We start from the raw sequence: 23,997 nt of genomic DNA, 5'->3' as shown, positions 1-23,997 counted from the left end.
ACAAGATACCTGCTTAACCACTTAAGCCTCCTCTATAACCCTTCCTTTCCACCCCTTGGAAATATTTTCAGGAATATTCCTGGATATAATCTGTAAACTACTGTAAACTGTGAATACAACCATAATAAGTCACCTGAGAGAATAAAACCTGACTTGACATGAAAGATAAAAAGGCTCTTTTGGAAATTTTGGAACACCTCTGTGGATATTATTCAGCCGTTACTGAGAGCAGGAAGCGCATTACACATAGTTACTGCCCACACTCGCATTACTCCGAAACTAATACGCTGTCTTGGATTTTACACTGTTAGAAAAGGGAAGCAGAGAAGGTGGACAAGCAGAGCACAACAGGAACCTACATCATGATCTGGGCTTCCTCTATGAATTCGTCTGAGGACATGCAGCCCTCTTTCACCATCTTAATGGCCACCTGATGTTTGCCCTTCCACACGCCGAGCTGGACCACTCCGAACTGGCCGCTGCCGAGCTCTTTTTCCAGACGCATGTCTTCTCGCCTTAGCTCCCACACACCTGATTGCAATCACACACACGCGCACAAATGAAACTCATATTGAATATATTATGCAAAACCCACATCACACACATACTCTTCACATCTAGCCATAGTTGAATACCTCAATATCACAATACAACGCAACAATATTGGCTATTTGTCACTAGTTTGCTTTATGCAAGGTAAACATTTTTTTTTTTTTATCTTCATTGCTCGTCCATCAGTGCAACAACAGAGAACATCGAGAACATACCCACAATCATAAACCCTATTGAATCCTATTGAACATCTCTGAACAATTGAACATCTCTGTGGAGACGGTTGTGATGGTTCCCATCCGACCTGACCTAGCTTGAGAGGATTTGACATGAAAAAAAAATGGCGATTCGACAAAGTACTGACTAAAGAGTCTAAATATTTATGTACATGTGATATCTATCATTCTATTTTCACTTTGTCATTGTGGGATACTGAGTGTAGATTCATGCGAAAAAAAAAATTTCTGAACAATTGGAGTTTCAGTCTTCATCACTAAACTGAAAAAATTGACTGGGGTCTGGATACTTTCCAAATTCATTGAAATAAAAGAACCCAGTGGTGAAAATTAAACAAATAATGTACTTGAGTAAAGTAGAGAAACAGTTGTAAAAATTACTCCTATAATGTCCTATTATCATTTTTGTTGCAGGACACTTTGCATAATCAACTCAGTTTATGTATATAAAAAAAAGACTCTTACTCTTAGCACAAGGATCTATGAATAGAATCATATTAATGAGTCAAACACGCGTTTGAACAGTTACATAGTTATCCGCTCATAAATAAAAAAGATTTCGCAAAATATAGTCAAAAGTAACATATTTCACTTAGAAATGTAGTGACGTTAAAGTGAAAATCTCCCCAAATGAAAATACTTCAGTAAAGTAGAAATTCACGAAAAAGAAGCTAGATACAGTAAGAATCTGTGGCATGACTAAACCTGGCCAGCTTTGGTTTCCTGCACTACCACAACTGTGTTGCAACAGGTAGACCATGACCTTGTCACATCTATCTAGTACATTCTGTTAGCTACATGAATTTAGAAACATTTCCAGACATGACATATTATTTATTACTTTATATTCCAAGAACAGTGTGTTTCAGGCCATGATGTAAGCGTTGTGTGTTTGCCTCACCCTGTGCTGTCTGAGGTGGGGGATTGATTTCTGTAACAGGAAGCCGTAATCTTGTCAGCAGGCCTAACAGACGGCAAACACAGCAAACAGGATTTTATGATCAAACACAAACCTACTCACTTACACACACACAATGGCATTGATTTTTTTCCAATGACGTCTCAACTATCTGTGGAAATTAATCAGGAACCATGAGTAATTTTATTATTGACTTAAATACAATTAAAATCTTTAGTGTGTGAGTGGTTGTGTAATGACATTTCTAAACAGAATAATGCATGAAGTCCGGATGTTTTGATTCCACACCTGCCCCATTATGTTGATGGTACTCGATCATCCGGGGGATGGACTCAAACAGGTGGTTCTCTGCCAAGTAGTACAGCCCATCGTCATTGACGTTAATGAGATAATGTCTTACAGTCCCGTTCAGCTCGCTGGGAACACAAACCACGTGCTTTAAATCAGACATCTGGGTGCAGGTGTCACTTTGAGCTGTGCTCATAGCAGAAAGGATGTGGTCATAGCGTTGTGTATGAGCATGGGGATTTTTGTAGGGGTATAGCGAGGTCACAGCAAAGTCCCTCATCAGTACTCACTCTAGCGCTCGACTGAAGAGCGACACTGTGTAGACCCCTTTTTGACTGGAATCTCTGACCACAAATGATCCTTCTTTCCCCTGTTAGAAAAAAAAGTGAGACCCTTACTAGAGTAGTGACGCAAATGAGATCAAAATAAGCAGTGAAAATAGCGTGAAGTCAGTGTACACTCTTTACACAAAGTGGACACAAAGCATGTACTTGTGTTAAACAACTCAGTTTATGTGAAAAGACATTAATGTTACTCAACACTATATATCTATATCTATATCTATATCTATATATATATATATATATATATATATATATATAGTGTTGAGTAACAGTGTCTTTTCACATAAACTGAGTTTTTTCCCAATATATATATATATATATATATATATATATATATATATATACAGTACAGACCAAAAGTTCGGACACACCTTCTCATTCAAAGTTTTCTTTATTTTCATGACTATGAAAATTGTAGAGTCACACTGAAGGCATCAAGGGCTATTTGACCAAGAAGGAGAGTGATGGGGTGCTGCGCCAGATGACCTGGCCTCCACAGTCACCGGACCTGAACCCAATCGAGATGGTTTAGGGTGAGCTGGACCGCAGAGTGAAGGCAAAAGGGCCAACAAGTGCCAAGCATCTCTCGGGAACTCCTTCAAGACTGTTGGAAGACCATTTCAGGTGACTACCTCTTGAAGCTCATCAAGAGAATGCCAAGAGTGTGCAAAGCAGTAATCAAAGCAAAAGGTGGCTACTTTGAAGAACCTAGAATATGACATTTTTCAGTTGTTACACACTTTTTTGTTATGTATATAATTCCATATATAATTCCACATGTGTTCATTCATAGTTTTGATGCCTTCAGTGTGAATCTACAATTTTCATAGTCATGAAAATAAAGAAAACTCTTTGAATGAGAAGGTGTGTCCAAACTTTTGGTCTGTACTGTATATATATATATATATATATATATATATATATATATATATATATATATATATATATATATATATTAATAAAATGATATTAATTAAAATTCATCATGACCTAAAACCTTTTCAACTACTTAAAAAGAAATTGCACAAATAAGGCCACAGGTGTTGAATGTCAGGGGTTTCTTTCGTTATTTATTCCTCTCAGAATTTTCTGCTTTCTGTTGAACTGACACTGAACTGTATGTTGGTGTTAAGTTGATACCACTAAACCGCGATCAACCCAATTTCAAAACTGCCCCGACTGGATGCTTGCTACGTGTTTGACCAATTAAGTTTTTATTCACTCATCAATAAAAAGAAAGAATGGATTTTGCAAAATATAGTTGAGATATTGGACTTCGAAATCTAATGAAGTAAATGTCTTCCCAAATGGAAATACTTCAGTGAAGTACAGATACACGAAAAAGTCACTTAGGTACAGTAACCAATTACACCCGATTCCAAAAAAGTTGGGACACTGTACAAATTGTGAATAAAAAAAAGGAATGCAATAATTTACAAATCTCATAAACTTATATTTTCTTCACAATAGAATATCAACAAACATATCAAATGTTGAAAGTGAGACATTTTGAAATGTCATGCCAAATATTGGCTCATTTTGGATTTCATGAGAGCTACACATTCCAAAAAAGTTGGGACAGGTAGCAATAAGAGGCCGGAAAAGTTAAATGTACATATAAGAAACTGCTGAAGGACCAATTTGGAACTTATTAGGTCAATTGGCAACATGTTTGTGTATAAAAAGAGCCTCTCAGAGTGGCAGTGTCTCTCAGAATTCAACATGGGCAGAGGATCACCAATTCCCCCAATGCTGCGGTGAAAAATAGTGGAGCAAAATTAGAAAGGAGTTTCTCAGAGAAGAATTGCATAGAGTTTGAAGTTATCATCATCATCTACAGTGCATAATATCATCCAAAGTTTCAGAGAATCTGGAACAATTTCTGTGCGTAAGGGTCAAGGCCGGAAAACCATACTGGATGCCCGTGATCTTCGGGCCCTTAGACGGCACTGCATCACATACAGAAATGCTACTGTAATGAAAATCATAACATGGGCTCAGAAATACTTCCAGAAAACATTGTAGGTGAACACAATCCACAGTGCCATTCGCTGTTGCTAAAACTCTATAGGTTTAAAAAGAAGCCATATCTAAACATGATCCAGAAGCGCAGGCATTTTTTCTGGGCCAATGCTCATTTAAAATAGACTCTGGCAAAGTGGAAAACTGTTTTGTGGTCAGACGAATCAAAATTTTAAGTTCTTTTTAGAAAACTGGGACGCCATGTCATCCCGACTAAAGAGGATAAGGACAACCCAAGTTGTTATCAGTGCTCAGTTCAGATGCCTGCATCTCTGATGGTATGGGGCTGCATAAGTGTGTGTGGCATGGGCTTATGCATCTGGAAAGGCATCTGGAAAGGCATTTTCCAACATGGCTGCGTAGAAGAAGGATCCGGGTACTGAAATGGCCAGGCTGCAGTCCAGATCTTTCACCCATAGAAAACATTTGGCGCATCATTAAGAGGAAGATGCGACAAAGAAGACTTAAGACAGCAACTAGAAGCCTGTATTGGACAAGAATGGGACATTCCTATTCCTAAACTTGAGCAACTTGTCTCCTCAGTCCCCAGACATTTGCAGACTGTTATTAAAAGAAGAGAGGATGCCACACAGTAGAAAACATGGCCTTGTCCCAACTTTTTTGAGATGTATTGATGAAATTTACAAGCAACTTATTTATCTCTTAAAATTATAGATTTTCTCAGTTTAAACATTTGATATGTCATCTATGTTGTATTCAAAAGTTTGAGTTAATGTTTCCAACAAATATCAGAATCTGGGAAACCAAATGGGATCACATGGACGTTTACCATTAAATGGCGTTTGGTTCACTTGCCATTTAATCAACTGTTTATTTTTAGTGTGTAGCTAAAGGAAGTGCTACCTGATGTGTTGTGCTAGTGCATTCTAAAATGCCTTTTTGTTCACCACAAATGCAAAGAGGTGTTACTACGGTCTTCATACATACTGAGACTGAGTACATCCTGTTTAGCCCAGACTCACCCAGCAGTTCTCTCAGTTTTGGTCATCTAACACCTCAGTTTGCACCTATCGTGTGTAACCTGGGTGTTATTTTTGCACTTCGATAAACAGATCAGTGCAGTGGTGAAGGCAAGCTTTTACCAGCTAAGACTACTCAGTAAGGTCAAACCATTCTTGTCCCGAGCTGACCTTAAAAAAGCTATTCATGCCTTCATCGGTTTGAGGGTAGACTACTGTAATGCTCTCTACACTGGACTTAATCACTTCTCAATCGGCTTCAATTGGTACAAAACGCGCCACGTCTTCTCTCTAACACCTCCAAACGCTCACACATCACCCCTGTCCTCCTCCTCGCTTCACTGGCTTCCGGTGTGACTTAAGGTGGAGTATAAGGTCCTGCTGTTCATGTTCAAGGCCATCAATGGTATGGCCCCGGCCTACCTCGCTGAACTTGTAACTGTCTACCAACCAGCCAGAACTCTCCGCTCTTCTGAACATACCTCTCTAGTCACTCCCAAGTACAAATATAAAAGGTTTGGAGGCCGGTCATTTGCTGTCCAGGGACCAAAGCTCTATATCCTCCTTTCTATCCTCCTATATATCCTCCTTTCGAAGTTCCCTGTCAAAGTCCAAGAGAGTCCATTGATAAAAGTATCAGAGGGAAGACGTAAAAACCGCCGCTTACCTTTTCACGTAGTAGCTGCTCAGTCTTCACTCGAGACATGTTGCCCACATACCAGCTTGATGAATTCGAATCAACGAAAAAGGTTATGACAGTAGATGAAAGCACATTTACCTAATGTTTGTTTTGCCATGTAATAGAAGCAGCTGTTCAATTATTTGTACTAGGAATAGAATTAGATATGAACTCATCTGAATGAAAACAGTCAGTGAAACTCACGGATAGTTCTCTATGCTGTCATCAACAGAGCATCTCAAGATGGACATGGAAAAAATAAAGACTGTTACAGTTGGCACAAGCAATCTTTTTCCTTATTTCTTTCTTATTTTTTCTTCATTTGAACTCTTGCTTTCAGGACCGGGTTTGACAAAAGCTGATGTCTCACTCAAACTCTATTTTGTCTCTGATCGCCTGTGTAGTGTGTATTAGCACCATGTCTCTTATCAGCTGGGATTTCACATACTGTCTATAATGAAGCCCAGTAGATGAAATGCATTAATGACACCCAGTGGTGGGTAAGAGAACTACAACCTCAACCTCATAGTGTGGCAGTAAAGACAACAAAACTCACTGTGATTTTAATTTGCTGGTTCTTTCCTTTTTGGTCCTCCTGGATATTGCATCCTTGGCACTGTAAATATATAAATATCTTAATGCTACACTTGCCTGAGGACCCTCAAACTCTCAAAAAAAGAAATAATTCCTTTTATATTTCATGGGCCTTTGGTGAAACCCCCAACTTCCATTATTGCATGATCACAGCCGATTGTGCAACAACAACAATAACAGGGTGTAGAAAATCGTCACTATTTTCCAAATTCAACTTTTCTAACGTTCACAGGACGAACATTTAATACAAAATCGGTTATTACTATTTCAGAAGGGATTTTTAGAAGGTACAATAGCATGACACACTATATTTATTAAGCAGGAAAGGAAAACAGGAAAAGTAATAGAACGTAACCTGTTGTTTTCTTCTACTTCTTCTATGTAATTTGAAGGGACAAGTCCTTCAGCACTAGACAGACAAAAGATAAATGCACAATCATGTAAAATATATTTTCAAACCCTTCTTTCTGTTTATTACAAAACACACTGAGAGCAATATTAATTCATTAATGTGGTGTGAGATTTCTCTCCACTGAGCTCCGCGTCCAGGAGATTGATGCTAGTGCATGTCGGTAGCTGGTTAATACTTTCAAGTTAAGTTAACTAGCTAACTTTGCTAACTAGATAAGCTCATATAGTTCCTCTATACCAATCCTTTCCCAGGTTTTACACCTGCTTGCTTGCTCTTAGCATTACTTAGCAACAAATACTATGCTATTTGGAATCTAGCTACCTAACTTTAGCTAGCTAAACTGGGTCAATTTGTGCTAAACTGTTTACGTATGCAATTTTTTAAGATGTACATGATTCCTCATTGTATAACGACATAATACATTTTATTACTGTACTTTATTTAAACTTCGGTTTCATTTCAGGACATTTGAAGGTGTCAGTCTTATTCTTCACTCTGCTACGGTTCAGAAAACTATGCCGTTCCTCGCTGCTTTAAAGTGAAGACGTAAGCTGTGTTAAATGAGAAGCTGTGGGAGACCACAAGCGTAAACCTCATGGCTATGGTAAGTGTGTGTGTGTGTGTGTGTGTGTGTGTGTGTGTGCGCGCGCACGACTGTGACTGTGTGAAACTGTAAAAGAACAGGTCCATCTATGTCCTGAAAAGTCAGTTCTCCTAACACTTTTATCCATGTAGAGTATTCAAGCAGAATATTTTATTTTGACTTCAGTACAGGACTAGTGAACTTTATCATAAATTTTGTCTTGCTCAATTGGTTATATATCAAATTAAATCAAATTTTATGTCACATACACATTCATACAGAGTACGACATGTAGTGAAATGCTTTTTATGACTGTCCAACATGTAAATAGAAAAAGAATATAAAATTAAAATAAATAAAAATATAAAGTATCAAAAGTAGATATTTATACATACATACATTACAGTATACATTTTTACAAACTTTATTATATAAAATGAAGTTGCCATGGTTCCCCTGGTTTATGATTTTATTGTATTGAATAATAAATAAATAGGAAACATTACGCTGTAATCTAATAAACTAAATGCAGTTTCATTTTTCTTTTAAGCAAAGAAAATCATTTATAGTACAAAAGAGTTCAAACCAGTACCTAATTCAGATATTCACGCTAAAAGCAATACAGAACCTCAATCAAAAATCTTAAACCTTAAATCAATCAAAACCTCATGGTTATTGATTTTGCAGTTTTATTACACCGGAAATCTGATTTATTATATATTTTTTTTAATTATTATTAAATTCAAATCCTGTATTCTTTATCGGTACAGTATAAGCGAATACGAGTCATCTTTTACCTGGAGGCGTCCCTGATTTTCCACCATTCTCCTGGCATCTTCTCCAGAGAGATATACCTCTTCCCCCTCACTAGACTGATCTCTCCAGGTTTGCTGGCAGTGTAGTCATACAGGGCCACAACCTCCACACAAGTGCTGCCTTCATCTTCTGGGATGGGAGGAAGTTGAATTCTCCCTCGGAGCTGTAAAGATGAACTTGTTTCCTGATCCAAGGCCATTCTACTGTACCAATTATTACCATCACCACATCCTCATTATTAAAAGGTCAAAATTCCTCACCATTACAGAAGGCACAGGAGGTAATGCAGTATTTCGAGAAGCTTTGAACTTCACTGATTCTGAAAAAAAGAGTATCACCAGTGTCACTGATTCAGGTTTACAAAACTGCATGCTGTTAAAAGCCACACACCTAATAACATAAAACACACCTTTGTCGATGTCACGACAGCCTGGGGCATTCTTTGTGGTCTGGCCGCAGCACTGGAACGTTCCGTCAACCCAGAATCCTTTGTGGTACTTAGCAGAAAGCTTGTCATTACCCCTTATTACTACAAATAAAACAAGTATCAATGTGTATATACTGTATATACACACAGAGAAATCTGGACGCGTTCTTAATTGCGAGAACGTGTCATGCGTATCGATGCATAAATATCTTGCCTTGCATTATCTCCTCTATCCAGTCCGTCCTAGTTGTTTCATCCTTCGCAAACATGTACAGGATGCACTCATCGTACGCAATCTAATGAGAGGGGGGTCATTTGGTGTTAACATTGTTAATGAAAGACTTTTCTTCGATGTTTGTTGCAATATAGTGATAACACAGTAATATCTAACGTTTTCCTGCAGATTGACTCGTGTAGCATGGTGTCAAGGAATGCGGCGAAAATAGGAAGTGAAAATTCTAGACTTCAAATTCTTACTATAGACAAAATAGATTTCAGTCAAAAAACCTCTTGTAATTTCTTGGCCCTAAATAGTGTGTGTGTGTGTGTGTGTGTGTGTGTGTGTGTGTGTTCTATGGAACCTGAAAGGGGAACTTTCTTTCTACAGGCGCGTTCTTCTCAGGCTCAACTTTCCCCACGCAACAGATTCTGTCTGTCAGAATTGATCCCTTTTTTCTCTTCTTCTTCTGCAAGGAAAAGGAAACACACAAACAAAAAAAGCATTGCTTTACTTCAAATGAAAATTAATTAGCAATTTGAAAAGCTAAATCTTAAATACAGTATATGTACACTAGTATTTGGGACACTTTTCCAGCCATATGTGGTACATCTCCAAACTGTGATCACAATGTTAGAGGCATACGATTGTATGGATGGCCTTTTGATGCTCTATCTTGAACAAGGAGACCTAAACCTGTTCCAGCATGATAATGCCCCTGTGCCCAAAGCCAGCTCCATGAAGATTACATGGGTTGGAGTGGAAATTCTTGTGTCGCCTGCTATAGAGCTCTGACCTCAACCCTATTTAACATTTTTGGGAAAAAATTGGACTGCTGACTGCACCCCAGGCCCATCACTCTACATCAGAACTTAATCTTCTTCTTTCGGCTTCTCCCATTAGGGGTCGCCACAGCGGATCATCTGTCTCCACACCCCCCTGTCCTCTACGCCTGCCTCTTTCAACCCAACTATGTGCATGTCTTCCTTCACCACATCCATAAACCTCCTCCTTGGCCTTCCTCTTTTCCTCCTTTCTGGTGGCTCCATCCTCAGCATTCTTCTACCAATATACCCCATGTCCCTCCTCTGCACATGTCCAAACCATCTCAATCTCGCCTCCCTCACCTTGTCTCCAAAACGTCCTACATGCGCTGTCCCTCTAATAAACTAATTTCTAATCTTGTCTATTGTCGTCACTCCCAACGAAAACCTCAACATCTTCAGGTCTGCTACCTCCAGCTCCACCTCCTGTCTTTATCAATGCCACTGTCTCTAAACTATACAACAACGCAGGCCTATAAACTTTCCCTTTCACTCTCACAGATACTCTTCTATCACAAATCACTCCTGCTATCACTCTTCTCCACCCACTCCACCCTGCCTGCACTCTTTTCTTCACTTCTCTAACACACTCCCCATTACTTTGCACTGTTGACCCCAGGTACCTGAACTCTTCCACCTTCTCCACCTCTTCTCCCTGCAACCGCACCATTCCACTGCCCTTCCTCTCATTCACAAACGTACTTGGTCTTACTCCTACTGACTTTTATTCCCCTTCTCTCCAGCGCATACCTCCACCTCTCCAGTCCCTTTTCAACCTGCTCACTACTCTCACCACAAATCACAATATCATCCACAAACATCATAGCACTTGTGAGCAATAATCATCAAAATGAAAAAAAATAAACACTTTAAATATATCAGTGTGATGAATCTATATAATATACGTGTTTCACTTTTTGTACAGAATTACTTAAATAAATCAACTTTTTAATGATATTCTAATTTATTGAGATGCACCTGTAAACTTTAGTGTATTTACAATTAATCTAAAAACACATGAGTACAAGACCTACCCCCTTTTCATGTTCATAATAAATCAGGGCTTGGCTGGACAGAACAAAGAGCCTCTCTTTATAGTTCTTGGGGGATATTTTCTTTTTCTGCTGGGACATCTTCAGCAGGACGCCTTCCTTAATGCTTTTGGCTTCGCTCATCTTCGGCACTTTCGCCGATGTACAAACAAATAACAAAAAAAACCAAAATCTTCACTCAATTTTTTATAAAATCGTCTAATTTTCATTAACATAACAAGAATCATGACTTGCATTTAAAGCGTTCTGAAAATACATAAATAACGCGTACATTATTTGCATTTTGGTTTGCATCACTACCAGACCCACCACAGTACATGTATAAGCTAGATATGATGCAAACCCGATTCCAAAAAGGTTGGGACACTAATAATTTACAAATCTAATAAACTTATATTTTATTCCCAACAGAATATAGATAACATATCAAATGTTGAAAGTGAGACATTTTGAAATGTCATGCCAAATATTGGCTCATTTTGGATTTCATGAGAGCTACACATTCCAAAAAAGTTGGGACAGGTAGCAATAAAAGGCCAGAAAAAAGTTAAATGTACATATAAAGAACAGCTGGAGGACCAATTTGCAACTTATTAGGTCAACTGACATGATTGGGTATAAAAAAAAAACCTCTCAGAGTGGCAGTGTCTCTCAGAATTCAACATGGGCAGAGGATCACCAATTCCCCCAATGCTTCGGCGAAAAATAGTGGAGCAATATCAGAAAGGAGTTTCTCAGAAGAAAATTGCAGAGTTTCAAGCTATCATCTTCTACAGTGCATAATATCATCCAAAGATTCAGAGAATTCAGAGATTGTGCATAAGGGTCAAGGCTGGAGAACCATACTGGATGCCCGTGATCTTCGGGCCCTTAGACAGCACTGCATTACATACAGGAATGCTACTGTATTGGAAATCGTATATAGAGGTAATAATAGTAATCTAGGACATCTACATTAATTGGTTTGTCTATGACGGTATACAACTGTTGATACGATCTGGGAAACACTGCATACGTTACAATCTGTCCATTTAGTAACATTATAGCTTTTATCAATTAAAATAAATATATATAGAATTACCTTTGAGAGAAGAAAAATGATCCTCCGGCTTCACAGCTCCAAATTTGGTTTAGGTGGTTTAGTATTTTTCTGATAACTGCTCACGGACGATGCAGGATCACAAAGGCTGCAGTGTGGCTTGAGGGCAGTGTTTGCCTAACCTATTTGCATGGCCCTGACACCGCTCAGAAGAAACACAGAGCTTTTTTGTATGATGCCATTACTCACTGGTTTCACCTGAGCATTTTCTAAAATCAACATCCTGTATTTGTGGCACGTCAGGTTTTTGTTAACCGAATAATAGGAAACTTTTACAAACAACAACAACAAAAGAAAGTTTGAACTTTTTTTGATTGGCGCTTGGTGTATCCATTAATCCCCAACATACAGTTCAGCGTTTAACAGCAAGCAGAAAATCTAGAGAGGAATAAATGATGGAAGAAACTCCTGACTCGAACTCGCCACAACACCAGTGGCCTTATTTGCTAAACATTTTTTAAGTAGTTTAAAATAAGGTTTTGTACTCATGATCATTTTAATAAATATCAGTCAGTGTTTCAGTCATTAATATCATTCTATTACTTTACTTTAACTGGAGTCATAATTTACCTACTGCATCTCTACTTTTACTCAAGTACTTAGTTTGTGTACTTCGTCCACCACTGGGGTAAAACAAAGCTTCGTTCTAGTACAGAATTCATTATAGTTAGCGTTAACCAATTAGGTTTCGAGTTGGCGACATCAGAGCTATCTATCAGGCGCACAGTAACGTTGGTTTTCACATCCTTTGATTGGATAATCAGAGAGCACACCAGTCAGAGCTCGCGAACCGCATCTGTAGCAAATTGCACAAGCTCAAATATATTAGATTTAATATCAGTTTTCTTTTTTTCACAATAGCCGACAGAGGAGAAGAAATTGATTGATAGGATTATGGTCCTAACCCTATGGCCTGGCACATATTTACAGTGTTCTTTAACATTAAATACAGTCAGGAAAGTCTTACATATTTCCTCTCCAGACCACCAGAGGGCTCTTTTGAATATCTTTTGAATCTTTTTTTTTCTTAATTTCCTCAATTAATAAAAGACGTTTTACTCAACAGCCACTTAACTTGAGTTTTCTGTTTTTTCCCCACTGGTTCTAGTTCCCTAGTCTTCTCTAGCCATCGTCCCCAGCTATTTCAATTGTTTTTTTGTTCTTCAAATAAAGTCCTGTATTTGCATTCACCTCTTGCTCTCTTGGATTTACACTAAGACCAATAACTATAAATAGATAAAATATATCTTTCAGGCTTATACTTTTTGTGGTTTGGCAAACAGCTGTGCTATTAGAGGAATCATCTATGTAGCTACCTGACTTTACTGACTAATACACTTAATTCACAGTAGAATTTTCTTAGTTGCTCTTGGTTGTGGCAGAGACCCATATACAGAGTGATTTAGAATTGTCTTATTTATACAACTGAGCAGGTGAGGGTTAAGTGCCTTGAATCAGGCACCAGAAGCAGTAACCTTTTGGTAGTGCTGAAAATGTAACTCCTGACTCATCCCCCTGTGAACATCATACATAGATTATGCAGTCCATACTTTTAACCATCTGTATTGCGAATAAAAAGTGTAAAGATCTTTGTCCTTTTGGTTAGTTAGAGTTGCTTGTGAATGTCAGGAGCCAAATTTTGCCTCTCTGTTGCATGGCATAGTTATTTTTATAACTGACACTCAACTCTTTGAGCCAATCAGAGTCCAGAGAATCTAAGGAAGCATTGGCTAGAGTTACAGGAATCTCTACCAGCCTGTCTGCAAACTTCACTTCAACAGGTCTTCCTACTTCTCTTTTTCTCTCTTCATCTGCTTCCGAAACTTAAAAACCCTTGAACAGGTAATATCCTTTTTCTAAACAGTTTCACTCATAACTTAATGGTTCTCTAAACTGATTGGTCAGATGGTGTTTATGGTTTTTGCTGTAACAGACATGCCACTATGCAAATAACAGTTCAATTACAGGGACTTTAATTGGCAGCTGCCCCTATTGTCTTTACTTCCTAATATTTGTGGTATTTATCTCTCGGTCTGTCTGTCTTCGTGAGATGCTGGATGTGTTGGTAGTCGGAGCAGGTCCTCATGCTCTCATTCTAGCTACCCTGCTCTTGAACCCACAGCAGCATGTCAACAACTCAAATGCGGAAATCCTTAAGGGGGTACAACTCAGCAAGACAAACCCAAAGACTGGACGATCCAAGAGCAAGAGGCGATCTGCAGGTATGGTTTAACCTTATGCTATTATGTTAACCTGATCCTAACCATTTGTTTATACACCAATCAGGCATAACATTATGACATTATTATGACCGGTAGAGTAAATAACACTGATAATTTGTTCATCATGGCACCTGTTAGTTTGTGTGATATATTAGGCAGCAAGTAAACATTTTGTTCTCAAAGTTGATGTGTTAGAAGCAAGAAAAATTGGCAAGCATAAGGATTTGAGCGAGTTTGATATAAGCCAAATTGTGATGGCTAGATGACTGGAGTAGGGAACCCAGCCATTAGGGAGGCACAAGCCAGTGCATTCTTAGTGCCGGTCCCAAGCCCGGGTAAATGGGGAGGGTTGCGTTAGGAAGGGCATCCAGCGAAAACATGTGCCAAATCAAATATGCGGATCACAAATGAGAATTTCATACCGGATCGGTCGAGGCCCGGTTAACAACGACCGCCACAGGTATCGTTAGCCGACAGGGTACCGTGGAAATTGGGCTACTGTTGGTCAAGGAGGAGAAGGAGAGGAGGAAGACGCCTACAGAGACGGCAGGAAAGGAGCAGTGTAGGAGAGTGGAGGTTAGGGTTGGTACTTTAAATGTTGGTACTATGACGGGGAAAGGGAGAGAGATAGCTGATATGATGGAGAGGAGAAAGGTAGATATGCTGTGTGTTCAGGAGACCAAGTGGAAAGGGAGTAAGGCCAGGAACATTGGAGGTGGATTTAAACTGTTTTATCATGGTGTGGATGGAAAGAGAAATGGTGTAGGGGTGATTCTGAAGGAAGAGTACAGTAAGAGTGTAGTGGAGGTGAAGAGAGTTTCTGATAGGGTGATGATCGTGAAGGTGGAAGTTGAAGGATGATGATAAATGTCATCAGTGCCTATGCTCCACAAGTTGGCTGTGAGATGGAGGAGAAGGAAAGATTCTGGAGTGAATTAGATGAAGTGGTAGATGGTGTACCTAGGAAAGAACGGTTGGTGATTGGGGCAGACTTTAATGGGCATGTAGGTGAAGGGAACAGAGGTGATGAGGAGGTGATGGGTAGGTATGGTTTTAAGGAGAGGAATGTGGAAGGGCAGATGGTGGTAGATTTTGCTAAAAGGATGGAAATGGCAGTGGTGAACACTTATTTTAAGAAGAAGGAGGATCATAGGGTGACGATAAGAGTGGAGGAAGGTGCACACAGGTGGACTATGTGCTATGCAGGAGATGCAACCTGAAGGAGATTGGAGACTGTAAGGTGTTGGCAGGGGACAGTGTAGCTAGACAGCATCGGATGGTGGTCTGTAGGATGGTTTTGGAGGCGAAGAAGAAGAGGAGGAGAGTGAGGACTGAAAGAAGAATAAGATGGTGGAAACTGAAGGAGGAAGAGTGTAGTGTGAGGTTCAGGGAAGAGGTCAGAGAGAGGCTCAGTGGTGTTAAGGAGGTGTTGGATGATTGGGCAACTACTGCAGGAGTGATGAGGAGGCAGCTAGAAAAGTACTTGGTGTGACATCTGGAAATAGAAAGGAAGACAAGGAGACGTGGTGGTGGAATGAGGAAGTGCAGGAGAGCATAAGGAGAAAGAGGTTGGCAAAACAGAAGTGGGATAGACAGAGTGATGAGAAAAGTAGGCAGGAGTACAAGGAGATGCGGCAGCAGGTTAAGAGGATGTGGCGAAAGCCAAGGAAAAGGCATATGAGGAGCTGTATGAGAGGTTGGACACTAAGGAAGGAGAAAAGGATTTATACAGATTGGCCAGGCAGAGGGACCGAGCTGGAAAGGATGTACTGCAAGTTAGAGCAGTAAAGGATGGAGAGGAAATGTGTTGACTAGTGAGGAGAGTGTGTTGAGAAGGTGGAGGGAGTATTTTGAGCAGCTGATGAATGAGGAAAATCAGAGAGAGAGAAGGTTGGATGATGTGGAGTTGGTGAAGCAGGATGTAGATAGGATTAGTAAGGAGGAAGTGAGAGCAGCGATTAAGAGGATGAAGAGTGGAAAGTCGGTTGGACCAGATGACATACCGGTAGAAGCGTGAGATGTTTAGGAGAGATGGCAGTGGAGTTTTTGACCAGATTGTTTAACAGGATTTTGGAAGGTGAGAAGATGCCTGAGGAATGGAGAAGGAGTGTGCTGGTACCGATCTTTAAGCATAAAGGAGATGTGCAGACCTGCAGTAACTACAGGGGTATTAAGTTGATCAGTCACACCATGAAGTTATGGGAAAGAGTAGTGGAAGCCAGGCTGAGAGAAGAGGTGACCATCTGTGAGCAACAGTATGGTTTCATGCCGAGGAAGAGCACCACAGATGCCTTATTTGCTTTGAGAATGTTGATGGAGAAGTATAGAGAAGGACAGAAGGAATTGCATTGTGTATTTGTGGATTTAGAGAAAGCCTATGACAGAGTGCCAAGAGAGGAGTTGTGGTATTGTATGAGGAAGTCAGGTGTGTCAGAGAAGTATGTGAGGGTGGTGCAGGACATGTATGAGGACAGTGTGACAGCAGTGAAGTGTGCAGTAGGTACGACAGACTGGTTTAGAGTGAAGGTTGGACTGCATCAAGGATCGGCCCTGAGCCCTTTCCTGTTTGCAGTGGTGATGGACAGGTTGACGGACGAGGTCAGACAGGAGTCTCCTGGACTATGATGTTTGCGGATGATATTGTGATTTGTTGTGAGAGTAGGGAGCAGGTTGAGAAGAGCCTGGAGAGGTGGAGATATGCGCTGGAGAGAAGGGGAATGAAACTCAGTAGGAGTAAGACAGAATACATGTGTGTGAATGAGAGGGAGGGCAGTGGAGTGGTGCGGTTGCAGGAGAAGAGCTTCAGAAGGTGGAGGAATTCAGGTACCTGGGGTCAACAGTGCAAAGTAATGGAGAGTGTGTTAGAGAAGTGAAGAAAAGAGTGCAGGCAGGGTGGAGTGGGTGGAGAAGAGTGACAGGAGTGATTTGTGATAGTAGGGTATCTGCAAAATGAAAGGGAAAGTTTATAGGACTGTGGTGAGACCTGCGATGTTGTATGGATTAGAGACAGTGGCATTGAGTAAAAGACAGGAGGTGGAGCTGGAGGTAGCAGAGCTGAAGATGTTGAGGTTTTCGTTGGGAGTGACGAGGATGGATAAGATTAGAAATGAGTTTATTAGAGGGACAGCGATGTAGGATGTTTTGGTGACAAGGTGAGGGAGGCGAGATTGAGATGGTTTGGACATGTGCAGAGGAGGGACATAAATTATATTGGTAGAAGAATGCTGAGGATGGAGCCACCAGGTAGGAGGAAAGAGGAAGGCCAAGAAGGAGGTTCATGGATGTGGTGAGGAAGACATGCAGGTAGTTGGTGTAAAGAGGCAGATGTAGAGGACAGGGTGGTATGGAGACGGATGATCCGCTGTGGCGACCCCTAATGGGAGCAGCCGAAAGAAGAAGAAGAAGAAGATGACTGGAGTAGGGCATTTCCAAAACTGCAGCTGTTGTGGGACATTCCTAGTCTGCAGCGGTCAGAATCCATCAAAATTGCTCCAAGGAAGGAACGGTGGTGAACCGGCAACAGGGTCATGGGTGGCGGAGACTCATTGAAGCTCCTGGGGAGGGAAGGCTGTTTCGTGTGGTCCAATCCAACAGACGAACTAAAATTGCTAAAGAAGTTAATGCTGTTATTGGTCGATGGGTCAGAACTGTTTTTGCAGAAAAAGGGGGACCAACAATATTAGGCAGGTGGTCATAATGTAATGTCTGGTCAATGTATAAATACAAAAGGATTCCAAATGAACTCATCCTTAAGGAACCAATGCATTGCATCTCTACAGATCTACCATCAGAGCTTCACAAAGACCCAGAAAGTACACCATGTCCTCCTTTGAACTTTAAAGTGGTAGATTCTTATGGAGAATGGGCTTCCTTGTGGGAGAGCCAGTTCACTGCTCTCAATATCCCTCACCTTCGCTCACACATGCTGGTGCACACTAATCCCCTCAATAAGGTAATAGCAAACTGACTTTTGTTACTAATGTAATTCATAACCAAATCAATTTCCTAATGGTATTATATTTATGTATAATTTGTCCAGAAAGCCCTGCAAGATTTTGTGCTTGCAGAGGATCGTGTAGCTGAGCTTCACTCTCTCCCTGAGAGGATCTACATTCAGGATAAGAATGCCTTCTTCAATGACGGACGCCTTGGCAAGCAAAACAGGAAGCTTCTCAGTTCTGTGCAAGGCTTGCAAAAAAACTTATATTTTAGCCTGCCAGGAACTCAGCTCAGTGTGGACTTCTTCAAGGAGCAGGTCTGGGATCAGTGTGGCATGGAACAAGTCCATGAATACTGAACAAATGTGTATGGCATGAAAGGAGAAAAACAATACTCACATATGATGTATGTAATGATATGTAAGATGCATTGGTGGGACATCAACTTGCTGAATGACTAATAAAGTTGTGCATTAAGCATGAAACTAAAGTATGTAATCAAGTATTGGTGCGAAATGCCATTGCATCTCAAAGTGGGGATCCCACTTTGCATGGTCAGATCTTGCACCTCTTTCAGTGTATTCTGTATAACATTGTACAGCACTGCGTCAAACAGGTGTGCAGTTACAACCTGGACCGTGTCCTCATCAAAGGCACTGTGGACCGAATTACTCCAGTTGTCTTTGAAAAGCGAAAGAAAGTCAAATACTTTCAAGTGATTCTAGACACCGGGGAGACTCTTGAGGCGAAGAGGCTGGTGCTCGCCACAGGACCCACCAGAGAACAGATGGCAAATATCCCATCATGGGTAAAAACAATTGCAGAGAGTTACCCTGAACAGAGGCTACAGCATACAGTGGAACTGATGCACCTACTCTCTCAACATAAAGCTAAAGGCAATCATGTTAAAGGTAAGCCTGTTCCCAACATTCCCTTGTTTCCTTTAAGAGCCTATTTCATAAAATAATTGCAAAATAACAGATCAGAGAATCAATCCTGTACTATTGCAGGTCCACCTGTTGTATGCCTTAGGAATCAAAGAGTAATGGTGATCGGTGGGGGCTTGACCAGTGCCCACATCATCTCCATGGCTCTGCAACAAGGTGCAAGTCACGTGACCTGGGTCTTGCGCAAACACTTGCAGGTAATCTGTTTAGTATTAAAAACGGGACACATTTCTATGACATAATCTAGTCATCATAATATACCTCAGAGAGTGGAACATGCAAATATCCACCGCTATCAATACTACTATCTACTGATGAAACAGGAGAAGTGTATTGAATATGAAGTATTGGGTCTTTACCACAGCAATGTTCCCTGCTGCACAGGCATACCACACCATAGAATATGGCTGAGGCCACCACAAAGTCAAAAAAATATCTTCAGTAGCTTTCCCTGCACTCCAAAAGATCGTAGTCTCCTCAGCAAGAGTCTGCTCTGTCCTTTGCAGGGGAGGGTAGCTGATCAAATCTGTTAAAGAACAGATTTAGATCATTCACCCACTTCTGGTCACCTGCAGCCTGAAAGCTGGGCTGCTTATGAACAGTGATGGTTTTGAGCCCCCTCCACACACCTCTGATGTTGTTCTGCTGCAGCTGATCCTCTATCTTCCTCCTGTAGCATGCTTTTCACTATAATGATACAATCATTCTTAGTATTGATGTGTGATATTTTGCCTTTTTTGTCTGTTGTGTTATCTATGTGTATGTTTTTCGATACAGTCTAGTCTACTGTTTATTGTGTTGTATATTTGTTACCTGTCTTGCATGCTAACTGTTATATATGTTACATCTGCACATTGGAGCCACTAAAGAAACCCAATTTCATTCTGCTTTGCACCTTGCTGCCTGGCTGAAGTTCACTTTCACTAAACTGCCCAAATCTGTAGACACATCTGCCTTGCTTTTTCTCGTTTTTGGGTTATCCTCTATCCCTAATTAGGGAACAAGGTTCTGACTTCAGGACTAAAATGCTTTTATCATGAGAAAATGGTAAAGGGGCTTTTAACTTGTGTGTACTATACAGCACATTGAAATTATTTCTTCGCATATCCCTGTAAGGTTGAGAAGCCTCTGGAGCACAAAGGTTTAAGGGCCTTGCTCAGCTTGGCCATACTGGGGCTTGAGCCCTCGCTCTTATAATCAGTAGCCAAGAGCCTTAACCACTGAGTTACTACTTCCCCATGAGCTAAGGCCTACTGAAAAAGAAATTAAGTAACCTCAGCGAGATAAGTATGATTAGTAAATCAAACATTAGAAAAACAATGGGTCAAATCCAGTTTTAGTGATCCTATGCCCCATGTAGCCTCAGATTCTAACCTCTTGTGTGAGAGGATCTTTGAATTTGGACTGTATTTAATGTTAACAGTTTGCAGTTTGTATGCACTTTGGTAATGTTTCATTAGAATCAGAAAATCACAGGTTACCTCTATAGGAAATTTGTCATGGCATGCTGGTATTATAGAATAAAGATGATGTAATAAAAAAAAGAGATTGAAAGGTGAGGGTTTTTTGTGCAGGGTATGTTAAAGTGAGAAAATGCAAATTATATTTTTTAAAGTCCTAAGGTACAGCTTTGTAACATAGTAGCCTTTGTTGTTTGTGTTAATGTAATGCGTATAAAATGTAATGTTAGTGTTAATGGAGGTGGATAAGAGCTAATAGTGGGTCTTTGGTATTGGTGATGAGGTTAATTGCAGATGGAAAGAAGCTGCTTCTGTGGCATGAGCTTTTGGTCCTGATGGACCGCAACCTCTTGTAAAATGGGAGTGATTAAAAAATTGTGTCTAAGATTGGTCTGGCATAATTCAAGCTGCCTGCTTTAGGGTCCTAGAGTATACAGGTCATGTAGAGGTGGAAAATTGCAGCCAATTACCTTCAGAGTGCATGAGATTCTGCAATCTGCCTTTGTCTTTAGCAGTGGCAGCAGATGATTGGGCAGGTGAGTACTGGAAAGGAGTTTAGTGGTGCACCATCATTGACTTTGGTAGGTTCACCTTCCTCAGCAGTTGCAGCAAGTACAACCTCTGGTGAACATATTTAAATCAGAGATCTGATGTTCAGCTCCCACTTGAGGTTCTGGAGATGGCTCCCATAAAGCAGAAGGAACCTACACTGTTTGGATACAATTTGATATTAGCAGTAATGACCAGGGGGACCTATTGCAAAGGCCACATAAATATTTTTATTTGCTGAATATTCTGTACTTTACACAATTGTTTTTTGTCTCTGCAGCTCAAGCAGTTTGATGTTGGCGATGTGGAGAGTCTGATCGGACGCTACTCCCACGTTGAGCACGGCATCAAGCTAGACGGACTGGCCTACCTGCGGCAGTTCTATGGAGAGAGGAGTCTACACAGGAGACTTGCAATGGTCAAACAGGCACGTAAAGGAGGAGCTGTGACTCCAGAGGCTTATGCACAGCTGCAGCCTTTTATTCAGTCAGGACATCTGCATGTCAAGGCATACTGCCAGGTATCCTCATTTACTCCCCCATTTAGAATACATATTGAGTCATTCTATTGTTTGTTGACATATAGATTAAATGAAAGTCTGCCTTGCTCTTTTTATGCGTTTGCTACCCTAAATGGCCTTTATATCTGTATAGGTGACAGAGGCAGCATGGTGCTATGAAACTCAAAGCTGGAAGGTCTCCCTTTGTGATGGTCAAAAATGGACTGGTGAAAGGATCTGGCTTGCAACCGGCTGCAAGCTCGATGTCAATCAGGACCCCTTACTCTCAGACATCAAAAAGCAATTCCCAATTCAGGTCAACTATAAATAAAGCCTAGGCTAGAAAAAAAGAGAGTTTTTCCTTGATAAAAGACACAAAATCAAACCCAGTAGCATTATATTCATAAGCTTTGCACTGTGCTTTGAGGAAAACCACTGTATCCCTTCATATATCTTTAGAAGCTTTTACAGTTGATACCATTAGTCTTCCAAAACAAATATTGGCCTTAATCATGCTTTCCAATGGCCTTATTATCAGTTAGATAAGTAAGATCTGCATCTGTGTTCCTCTGCAATTTTTTTATTTGACCTTTATTTGACATCGCTGGTTGGAATTGACCCCAAATACCATTCCAAATTTTTGGTGAGCCCAAAAACTTCTTTTGAACTACTTCAAAAAAATTGTGCAAATAAAACCACGGGTGTTGTCGTAAGTTAAAGTCAGGAGTTTCTTCTATCATATATTCCTTTCTAAAATGTTCTGCTTGCTGTTTAACCGATGCTAAAAACGGTATTTTCGTGCTAAGTAGATACCACCAAATTCAAAACGGACCCCACGCTCGACCCTGATTGGTGTCTTGCTGCGTGATTGACCAGTTACTTTTTTATCCGCTTTAAATAAAAGGAACCTCTGATTTCATAAAATGTAGTTGAGTAAAAAGTCCGATATTTGACTTTGAAATGTAGTGAAGTTAAGGTAAAAGTCTCCCCAAATGAAAATACGGCAGTAAAGTACACATATGCGAAAAAGATACTTAAGTACAGTAACAAATTACATCTACTTCTTAACTGTCCACCACTTAATAATTTTGCATAGTAACTTACTGACTACATCCAAATCAAGGAATTGTATCCCTGTTGGTCTACAGGTGCTTGAAGGATGGCCGTGTATCTCGGAGACTCTCCGGTGGTCTCCCGAGTGTCCTGTTTACCTGATGGGACAATATGCAGCACTTCAGGTAATACAATGAACAGTATATTGTGGCTTTTTGAAAACTTGCCAACTGATTCTGAGGAAATATGCATGTTTTAATGTGTTTTTTTTCCATGTGTGTGTACGAACGTTATTTTATTGTTTGGCCAGGTTGGTCCCCATGCTGTGAACCTTGCAGGAGGTCAGGCAGCAGCTTTGCGCATCGCCAGGGACATCATGGATGAACACAGCAGTCAGGAACAGCACATCGAAACCGCCAAAATGGAAAAGACACGATTTCAGGAGTACATTTCCCACATGCATGGCCTCATGTGGCTATGATTGTGTTTTGCTACCCATAACATAGACATTTCATTTTGAGTGGACAATCTTGCACTGTAAGTGAAATGCGGATGCTTTGATGCTGTTTACATGCATTTGAAGGGTTCTGCGTCCTTGTCGGATAAGAACATCCTGCTTTGACTTGCCTTCCAGGAAGTTAAGACTGCATATAGACCATCATAAGAGAGCAGCACAGTGTATAAACTCATACAGATAGACCTTCATCAACTGTTCACCCTTGTAGATTATTGTTTTATGGCTTAGCCGAGCTCTTGGTATTTTTTCCCGAGCTTCTGAATGCTCTGTTTTATTCTTGGTTACAAAGTGTCTCTGTATTCATAAAGTCAAATGACTTTCAGCAATGCACACAGCGTCTGAGCTTCTTCTTCTTCCGTCTCTTGTTTGTGTCCTGAAATTCAACTTTAACATTACAACTTTGGTCACGCGGTTTTGAATCAGGCACTGATGTGTTTTGAAGCAAACAATTTTTACCCCAGAGCTTTAGTTTAACATCGATCAGGAGGAGAATGTGATCTCAGTATTGCCATGTCTGTTTTAAATATATATACACTGAACAAAATTATGAACCACCTCACAGGTGTGGAAGATCAAGATGCTGATTAGACAGCATGATTATTGCACAGGTGTGCCTTAGGCAGGCCACAATAAAAGGTAACTCTAAATGTGCAGTTTTACTGTATTGGGGGTCCGAAAACTAGTCAGTATCTGGTGTGACCACCATCTGCCTCATGCATTTTTCCCTGTACAGTGAAAACCGGGAATTATCCGTGAAGAGAGAACACC

General features: G+C 40.4%; 2 protein-coding genes across 9 annotated transcripts in view; one reads left to right on the top strand and one right to left on the bottom strand.

Moving 5' to 3' along the window:
- LOC124380131 (cytoplasmic tyrosine-protein kinase BMX-like) overlaps window positions 1-23,997 on the bottom strand; it is a 51,589-nt gene that overhangs the window by 5,597 nt on the left and 21,995 nt on the right. Inside the window, exons 2-17 of one of the 8 annotated variants that reach the window (XM_046840901.1) lie at window positions 23,002-23,065; window positions 22,764-22,870; window positions 10,928-11,076; window positions 9,434-9,538; window positions 9,067-9,148; window positions 8,835-8,954; window positions 8,686-8,744; window positions 8,407-8,588; window positions 6,970-7,023; window positions 6,577-6,636; window positions 6,225-6,257; window positions 6,009-6,063; window positions 2,286-2,365; window positions 1,996-2,123; window positions 1,690-1,752; window positions 360-531 (exon numbers count right to left, since the gene is read on the bottom strand). In XM_046840901.1, the coding sequence (XP_046696857.1) occupies window positions 360-531; window positions 1,690-1,752; window positions 1,996-2,123; window positions 2,286-2,365; window positions 6,009-6,063; window positions 6,225-6,257; window positions 6,577-6,636; window positions 6,970-7,023; window positions 8,407-8,588; window positions 8,686-8,744; window positions 8,835-8,954; window positions 9,067-9,148; window positions 9,434-9,538; window positions 10,928-11,076; window position 22,764 (1,343 nt within the window). In that variant the 5' untranslated portion in view covers window positions 22,765-22,870; window positions 23,002-23,065. Of the gene's footprint in view, window positions 1-359; window positions 532-1,689; window positions 1,753-1,995; window positions 2,124-2,285; window positions 2,366-6,008; window positions 6,064-6,224; window positions 6,258-6,576; window positions 6,637-6,969; window positions 7,024-8,406; window positions 8,589-8,685; window positions 8,745-8,834; window positions 8,955-9,066; window positions 9,149-9,433; window positions 9,539-10,927; window positions 11,095-12,026; window positions 12,190-22,763; window positions 22,871-23,001; window positions 23,066-23,997 lie in introns of all 8 variants that reach the window. The other 7 variants (XM_046840902.1, XM_046840903.1, XM_046840900.1 and 4 more) reach the window with 7 other exon arrangements.
- zgc:113276 (uncharacterized protein LOC553748 homolog) lies at window positions 13,677-23,774 on the top strand. The gene is made up of 10 exons (XM_046840908.1): window positions 13,677-13,886; window positions 14,095-14,266; window positions 18,046-18,218; window positions 18,306-18,521; window positions 18,821-19,115; window positions 19,215-19,348; window positions 21,441-21,680; window positions 21,814-21,975; window positions 22,808-22,897; window positions 23,023-23,774. The coding sequence occupies exons 2-10, from the start codon at window positions 14,095-14,097 to the stop codon at window positions 23,191-23,193; spliced, it is 1,653 nt and encodes a 550-aa protein (XP_046696864.1). The 5' UTR covers window positions 13,677-13,886; the 3' UTR covers window positions 23,194-23,774.

This window comes from Silurus meridionalis, chromosome 26 (assembly GCF_014805685.1).
Source record: "Silurus meridionalis isolate SWU-2019-XX chromosome 26, ASM1480568v1, whole genome shotgun sequence".
Classification (NCBI taxonomy): Eukaryota; Metazoa; Chordata; class Actinopteri; order Siluriformes; family Siluridae; genus Silurus; species Silurus meridionalis.
Note: the sequence above shows the minus strand (reverse complement) of the source record. Positions and strands in the feature narration are given on the sequence as shown.

Bases quoted from the DNA above. Each gene is read 5' to 3' on its own strand.
- zgc:113276 (XM_046840908.1), top strand. From the start codon at position 14,095: ATGCTGGATGTGTTGGTAGTCGGAGCAGGTCCTCATGCTCTCATTCTA. The intron at 14,267-18,045 runs GTATGGTTTAAC...GCATCTCTACAG, and splicing joins GAGCAAGAGGCGATCTGCAG to ATCTACCATCAGAGCTTCAC. The intron at 18,219-18,305 runs GTAATAGCAAAC...TAATTTGTCCAG, and splicing joins ACACTAATCCCCTCAATAAG to AAAGCCCTGCAAGATTTTGT.